Source organism: Gavialis gangeticus, unplaced genomic scaffold (genome assembly GCF_001723915.1).
Source record: "Gavialis gangeticus isolate Ggan-Ray unplaced genomic scaffold, GavGan_comp1, whole genome shotgun sequence".
NCBI classification, from domain to species: domain Eukaryota; kingdom Metazoa; phylum Chordata; order Crocodylia; family Gavialidae; genus Gavialis; species Gavialis gangeticus.
Window position 1 is genome coordinate 1,914,220 of NW_017728973.1, and position 8,187 is coordinate 1,922,406.

The 8,187-nt window shown below is 54.1% G+C and overlaps 1 protein-coding gene across 1 annotated transcript in view; it reads left to right on the forward strand.

The window, feature by feature from the left end:
• The first annotated feature begins 2,051 nt into the window (after positions 1-2,051).
• Positions 2,052-8,187, forward strand: part of DHX58 (DExH-box helicase 58) — a 17,407-nt gene continuing 11,271 nt past the window's right edge. The window contains exons 1-7 of the mRNA XM_019506141.1: positions 2,052-2,176; positions 2,592-2,793; positions 3,905-4,106; positions 5,341-5,531; positions 6,014-6,130; positions 6,454-6,580; positions 7,563-7,754. Of these exons, the coding sequence (XP_019361686.1) occupies positions 2,626-2,793; positions 3,905-4,106; positions 5,341-5,531; positions 6,014-6,130; positions 6,454-6,580; positions 7,563-7,754 (997 nt within the window). The 5' untranslated portion in view covers positions 2,052-2,176; positions 2,592-2,625. The remainder of the gene's footprint in view (positions 2,177-2,591; positions 2,794-3,904; positions 4,107-5,340; positions 5,532-6,013; positions 6,131-6,453; positions 6,581-7,562; positions 7,755-8,187) is intronic.

Genomic DNA, 8,187 nt, shown 5'->3' on the forward strand with positions numbered 1-8,187 from the left:
GTGGCCCTCCTCTGGACCCTCTCCATGTTGTCCACATCCCTCCTGAAGTGCGGCGCCCAGAACTGGATGCAATACTCCAGCTGCGGCCTGACCAGTGCCGCATAGAGGGGGAGGAGCAATCTGCTGATTGCTAGCTACTGCAGGAGCTTTCCTTGCAGGTCTCTTTCACCACTGTCAGATTGCTATAGTGTTTCTTTTAACACCTGCTGGTGCCTCTGCCCAGTGGTAGCAAGTTAGGAAGGCAGGCTGGAAGGCCTCAACAGTGTGTGCAGGAGGGAGGCAGTGTCTGGGTGGGTTAGGGTTGCCAGCCTTCCAGGACTGATTGCCCTGGAGTCTCCAGGAATTAGATATAAATCTCCAGGAGACTGCTGAGAGTCACCCAGGAGATAAATGATAGGGAATTCATTAAAATAAATATTAACTGTTGAATCTGATTTATACAATAGTCTAATAGGTTTTTAAAATGTAATAGTAATGTGCATTTGCCTTCCTGAAGTAATGACTCATTAATGTCATTATGTAATGTAATGTAATCTCTGGGAACAGAGTCAAACAGAGTTGGCAACCTTAGAGTGGGCACTGAATATAATTTCCTCTGTTTACACATACTTGCTAGTCCTAAGGTAGCGGTCAAACAACATGCAGGGCAATCTCCTGCAGTGCTCAGGCCAATATCCATGCCTGGGAGCAGCTCAGCCTCAAAACATAATTCCAATTGGAGCAGCCCGTACTCTGCAGGGACTTCTGCCCGATAAGCCTTGCCCAGGTGGATATGAAGAGCTACGTTGCATGTCAGATAGGCATGAGCAGCCAGGCACTCGCATGCACAGATGTGGATGGTGTAGCAGTCCCTCTTGCTTCCCACTGTGCCACTGGACTGATCGAGGCAAGTGGAAGCGAGTCAAAAGGGGGAGCACAGTGCCTGGGCAGGGGAAGCAAGAGGAGCCGGGTGCTTTGGAGGGTGAGGGAACTTTGCTTTCCTGAGTCCCAGTGCCTTGGAGCATGGTCCACAGGCATGCTCCTCCCTAGGCTGTGCTGCTCCTAATTGCTGTGAGCGTCAGTACCAGTCCCTTGGCCTCTGTGCCTGTTGCAGCAGGTAGGGCAGCACAGCAGTGCTAAAGCAGCCTGCCGTCAGGCTCACTGGAAGGAGCAGTGAAAAGCCTCTCTGTATGGAGACCACAGATTCTAGGCCACTGTCAGGCAATGAGATCCCAGGTACTGGCTGCATGGGGTTGGCTGGGAGCAGACAGCCAGGAGCAGGGGAGAGCTGGGTGCTGAGGTGGGAGCCCCTGAGGCCCCAGGCTGAGCAAGGAAAGTATGGTGAGGTGCCCAGGGAAGGCTGCACTCATGGCCCAGCTCCCCAGGCTGAGGTGGTGCCCTCCAGCGAGGTGGGGGCCTCAGGCTGGGGAGCAGGAGATGACTCAGTTGCAGACTCCATTTCTGTTTCTGACAAAGCCACAGGGAGGGAAACCCCGTGGAGGGGCAGCAGGGCTGTGCCGACTCTCACAAGGCTGGCAGGCTGGAATTGCCCACCTCGCTGTTTCTTGTTGGGGAGGGTTTTTAAGGAAAATTTTTGTGTTCCAAGTTGAATCAGCCAAATAAATTCCAAATCCGCAAGTCACTCAAGAACCGTATGTGGCCCTGGTATCAGCAACCATCCTCCATCCCCGCCTGGGGCTTCAGTATGTGTAAGAGGTCACCCACACCTTGGACACATATGCCAAGGCAGGACTTTGGGGGAATCGAGGCTGCCCAGACCTTCCATCCCCTGCTTTAGGCCACTGAGACAAAATCCAAAGGCCCTGCTGAGTCCAAACGTTCAGTGCCTCTATGACTGTAGCTGCATATTGAACATGGGTCTTGTGGGTGGCAGACAGAGTGTACCACTGAACCACAGGGAATGCCAGGAGTCTGTAGAGACTCCAGTGATCCCAGCTGGAGTGCAAGCAGTGTGGCCTGACCCTAAGAGAAGAGACTGTGCCTAAAGGCTCAGTGCTCAGGCTCTGCAAAGTGCTGAATCTGCGGCCGTCAAGAGCCTCCTTGATGGGGCTCCCAGACCGGAAGGTTTCAGTTTTGAGTTTCGATTTCTGGACTGAGGTTTAAAAAGCATAGTGTCTTGGTGCTGGAGACTTATCTTGGACAACAACAGAGGCAACTGCCTGAAGCCCTTGCAAAGGTAGGTGTGTGGGCTGCATTAAGATCTGGGCTCCCCCCTTGGGTGATTTCATGCAGAGAGGTGCCTTAGAAAAAGGGGAGAAGCGCCAACCTCCTTTTGTCCCTGTCCACCCCTACCCAATGCCTGGGTGACAGCCATTGGCTGAGTGCCCTCTGCAGACAAGGGCCTCCCAGCTGACACACCTGGGGAGGCTTACAGGAAGCTCAGTGCTTGAAGATGTCACTGTAGCATCAGCATTAGGGTGGGGCTGGAGGGACAGCATCTGCCTGCTCAGCTGCATAGGAGACTGCAAGGGCTGGGGGAGGCCAGAGGATGGGGATGTGGGTGTACTGGAAGCTGTGAAGGGGAGGAAAGATGGGGAGCTGGGGGTCAGGTTCCTAGATCAGTGCTGATCCCAGCTGTGTTCCCTCCCCAGGCTCGTCCCCCACAGATCTCCAGTGCCTGCTCACATGGACCTGTACGACTATCAGTGGGAGGTGATCATGCCTGCCCTGGAGGGCCAGAACATCATCATCTGGCTGCCCACTGGTGCAGGGAAAACCCGAGCAGCTGTATATGTCTGCAAGAGGCACCTGGAGACCAGGGCTCAGGCCAAGGTGGCCGTGCTTGTGAACAAGGTATGGCTGGAATTGGAGTAGGGCTAGCTCACACCAGGGGTGGGACAGGGGGTGAGGGGATTCAACCAGTACAGCTAGGAGGTGGGCTCCCATCACCAGCTTCCTGTGCAGGAAGGCAGGAGCAAGTGCAGGGTGCAAGAGAGACACACGATGGAGCTAGTGTCCTGCTGTATGAGCCAGGCCTGACCGGCTACCAGGTCTGCTCTTTGTATTGGGGACCCCCATGGACCTGGAGCCCTCTCGCTCTCAGCTTTGTGAGCTGTGCACAGCATGCCAGGCACCCCCACTGAAGTGGGAGATGGTGTCTTGGATCCATTGGGTCCACCCTTGGAGGAGAGATCTGTTCGCACAGGGGCTGCAGGAGCACCCAGAGCCTTTAGCTGTGTACACCACATGCCTCGTGTCTTGTTCCAGATGTCTCTGGAAGCTGCAGCCAGGGGCAGATGCAGAGGGGCGCACCCCTTTTCAGTCAGTGCCATGGGAACAGAAGTCAGGGATTTTATTTAAGTCCCTGAAGGAAGTAATAATTCCCCCATCCTTTCTCCTCTTCAGCACATCCTTTTCCTTCTCATTCCCCCTGCCTGCCACCACTGCTATTCCCATGGGGTTACTCTTGTTAACTCAACTGCCAGCAAAGGCAGAGCTTTGGGTTCAAACTTTGCTGGGTACGGTTCTTTGTGCTGAGACGCTAGAAGTCTTTTCCATTCAGTTCTGAGAGGAGTTGTCTGCCCTGTGGGAGGGCACTGGAGGACTCGGAGGATTTAAGCAATATAGGCAAGTTCCAGCCACAGTTAAAAGTAGAGACTGGGTTCTTACTCCCCCCCGGCCCACCTCCCCAGCCTGGGTCTGCAAGCCTGGACTCACAGAACTGCTGAGCCAGCACCAGAAAAGTTTCCATGTGGCTGGAGGGCAGAGTTTTAAGGCTAACCCCTGGGTCGGATGCTGAATGTACAAGTATCCTGTCTCGGCATGGGGGTGGCTTGTCTGTCCATGTCTATGGAGCAAAAGGGGCTGTTGGCCTGTAGGGTAACTCAGGTCAGGGCTGGCTCCCCAGGCTCTACTCTGGCCCACAGGGGCTATTGCTTATAAGTCTGCGGGATGTGGCCGGCAGGTGCATCTGGTGGACCAGCACTTCAGCAAGGAATTTGGGGTGCTCAGGAGCTCCTTCCAGGTCACCCCCATCAGTGGCGACAGTGATCAGAAATTTACCTTCTCCCACGTGGTGAAGAACAATGATGTGGTGATCTGCACGGCACAGATCCTGCACAACGCCCTGTCCAGCTCGGAGGAGGAGATGCACGTGGAGCTGACAGGTGGGTGCCTGGCACATGGGGCTGCAGCAAAGATGGGTCCCACCAGCTCTGTCAAATCAAAGCTGACTGATGCCAGCTGAGGACCTGAGTATTGGGGAAACTTAGCCAGATCCTGGGTGGTGAGGGAGGGGTTTGGGAGGGTGGGAGTTAGGAGTATCCCACTATTGTCACCACCTGTCATGGAATCAAGCCATCTTTGAGAGGAAGCTCTGCCTCAGGACTCCCCAAGGAGATGCCTTATCCAGTCTCCCTTTTCCGAGAGGACTGACTTCCTGAAGCTAGTCCTGGCATAGCTTCTCAAGGGGCAAGCCTCTGGCTCAGGACCGTGGCTCCTCTCTGTCCCTGGCTTCCCTGATGATCCAGAGCTCCTTCTTTCTGGTCAGCTCCCAGGAGGGGGGTGTTTTCTTCTTCAAAATGCAACGGGGTCAGAGTGCCAATGTCCCAGACAGCACAGCAGACTGCTCAGCTCCAACTGAAGCTGCCTGTGTCCCTCCTCAGACTCTGTTCCATCCTCTCTGAGACTAGTCCTCTCTCTCCTCCTTTCAGTGTTGCCCTGAGACCTCCCTTACTCTCTACTCTGCACCACCCCCCAGGACTAGCCTATTTTTTCCTCCAGCTCTCACAGGACCTCATTCTTTCTCCTCAGGCCCAGATAGCCACATGGCCAAAAATAGTTACCAAACTGTAATATTAACCTGGGGACAACACACACATACACAATTTAATTAAACATAGTGCTGTGGGGAGCCAAACAGAGTGGTCTCTGTGGCAAGCTGTCAGGTCCTGACTGCCATCTGCCCCTAGGGTGGAAAGGGCATAAAGGCGTTCCGCTTATGAAACTATTTACAGGAGCTCTTTACAGTGGAGTATGCTTATGTGGAGCCCTCCAAAGTGTTGAGGGGCCTTAGCTGCAGGTTTCCAAGTATCCCCCTGTATCTTTCTCACCCCCTGGCTGCTGCTGCTTATTTCTCAGAGTAGCACCTAGTCCCTGGCAGAACCAGCCCTCTGAAACAGCTCTTGACATATCTCCCATATTCATAGTCTCTGAGCTTCAGAATCACAGGTGAACTGCTCTTCCCCAGAGCTGTTACCCTCATGATATAGTTGGGGAACAGAGGCTCTGAATAGTTAAGTGATTCACCCAAGGTCACAGGGGGGAGTCTGTGGCAGAGCTGGGGATTGAACCCATGCCTCCAGCTAGCACCACTCTTCAGCCTGGCTCATCCCCATGCAGACTTCTCCCTGCTGGTGATTGACGAGTGCCACCACACCCACAAAGAGGCTGTCTACAACAAGATCATGCAGGATTACCTCCAGCGCAAGCTCAGTGGACAGCAGAACCTGCCGCAGATCCTGGGCCTCACTGCCTCACCTGGCACAGGAGGGGCCTCATCCTTCAAGGGAGCCAAAGACCACATTTTGCAGGTAAGTAGAGCAGGCCCCATGCTTTCCCACCCCCACTGGGGGAGGGCTATGGTGGGAGACCCATGGGTGCCCCTGGCACCTCCTTGCATTGCATGTGGAGTTTATACTGCCTGGTCTCTTGGCTATTGAGGGAAGTCTCAGAGGAAGACGCAGGCCCATGCCAGGCATGTGCCAGCCTCCCAGTCATCTTACACACTTGAGACTTCAGCCATGGGAGGTGACGATGTCACTGAGCTGCTGTGTTGCTCCCTCTGGCAGGAGGGGGTGAATACCTGCAGGTGCCTGGCTGGGATCCCCACATTCCCCCAGGAGCAGTAAGGCTTTCTTGGGGGTAGTTTGCTGCACTTATGGTGCTTGGCCTTTTGCCCCTGGACTGCTTTGGTGCCCTGGGGTCTTGTGGCAGGGAGCAAGCTGCCAAAGGAGTTGGCACAGCATATGGTTTACCCTTCTCTCTGGGGTCGGGGGGCATTTAACCCTTTCAGATCTGTGCCAACCTGGACATTGCTAAGATCATGTCATCCCAGAAATACCACTCACATCTGGAGGCTTGTGTCCCACAGCCCAAGAAGAAGTATGACATATCCCATGAGAGAACCCAGGTAAGGGCCTGCTGAGTAGGAGTGGGGGCTGCCTGCCTCTGAAGGGGAGGGGGCTCCACAGGCAGGAGGGAGAGAAACCTCTTCTGATTAAACTGCTTGGGCTCTGTTCCTGAGGGAGGCAAGGTCCAGGGCTTCATCTCTTCTCACCTCTGTCCAGTGTCTTGGGGTGTTGACAGAGCCAGGATGGAGCCATCCTACTCTCAGCCTGCAGCTCGGCATCAAACGCACCCTAGCTGTCCAGCTGGGGGAACCCAGGGCAGGAGCCCCCTGCTCCACTGGAAGCTGTGCTCTTCACTCTTCCCCACCACTGCTTGCTTTCCTAGGACCCCTTCGGCAGGAAGCTGAAGGAGCTGATGGTCCAGATCCACCAGAAGCTGAATGTTCCCAGTGTGTCTCAGGACTTTGGCACCCAGATCTATGAGCAGCAAGTTGTCCAGCTGGAGAAGACAGGTGAGGAGATAGTGCCAGTGCAGGGGGTGCTCCCCTTGCCTGGAGGGGAGGAGCTCACAGAGGGCATAAATCATTGGTGGGGTATGAGGGGATACATGGAAACCTGGAACTAAGAGCCCAGAGGAAGGTGAGGTTTGTGGCTAAGACACTGGGCTGGGATTCAGGAGATAGGGGTTGAATTCCCAGCCCTGCCACTGACTCTGAGTAAGTCATGTCATTGCCTGGTTGCTTCAGTTTCCTCATCTATCAAATGGGGCCATGACCCTCACTTTGCCTTGCTTGGTTACAATGAGCACTCTTGTGGGTGAAAGCTGTCCCTTGTTATGTGTCCATGCAACACCACACAGAATGGGGCCCCAATTCCAGGTGGCACCCCCAGACCCTACTGTAATAATAACAATAGCTGATATAAAAGCAGCTGGGCTCCATGAAATGAGGTCAAGGGGGTACCAAAACCATTGCATGTAAGAGACTGGAATCCTACATTCAGCCTGCTCACTCAGCTGTGGGTCCCTGGTAGAGGCAGGGTAGAGGCACAGAGCAATTTTCTAGAGCTGAGAGAGAAGCTGTAGTACACATGTACCACTAGTGACACGGGCAGCCTCTGTGAGTGGCACCTGGCAGCTCACGGAAGGAATAGGCAGCACAGCAGCAGATCAAGCAGGGAAAGAGGATCAGAGTGGCACTTAGGGAAGGTGCAGGCCTAATTTTTGGCATGCCTGCCAAAAAAGATTGGCTCCCAGCCCTCTGGAGGGTCAGACACTTGCCGGGGGGTAGTCCCCCCTAGATAGAAACTCAGAGTCCTGACTTCCAGCTCCCCTTTCTGTAACCTACTAGATCTCACTCTCCTCCCCAGGGCTGGAATAAAATGCAGGAGTCCTGACTCCCCAGTAGGCCCTGTTTACTTGGGGTATCAGTGACACTGTCAGGTGTCAGCAGCCCTAGGCATTTGCTTCAATGGTTCTGTTCCCTGTGTCTCCAGGGGCTGAGTCGCTCTGTCGTAAGACACGACTGTGTGCCATGCACCTGCGGAAGTACAATGATGCCCTGCTGATCAATGACACTGTGCGCATGGTCGACGCTTTCAACTACCTGGATGAATTCTACCAACAGGAAAAGGCAACGAAGTTTCTGCCAAATGTTATTTGGCACTTCCTCATGACCTTGTTTGATGGTAAGGGATGGGCCCGCCTCTGAACAGTCCACAACAGGGGTCTGACCTTCTGCATAGCCCAGGCCAGAGAACTTCCTTGCAAACAAAGAGACAGAGACATGTGACATAGCAAGGTAACCCAGCGGCTGGGTGGAAGAGTCAAAAAGAGACCCTGTCACATCTCTTGCATCCCAGTCCAGTAGTCTTACCTGCTGGGCTATGCTGCCCCTCATGGCATGTCTCAGGAGAGCATGCTGGTGCCTAGGCTCTCCTGGGAGGCAGATATATATTACTTGAAAGAGCACACTGAAAAGCATTTGTGCTAGTCTAGCATGTGGGCATGGGGGAATGGAGTATACACGAGAGGGTAAGAACCTATACCTGCCATCAGTAAAGTGGCTCTTCTACCAGGCAGCAGATCTGAATGCTGAACATCCAGGGGTTCAAACCCCAT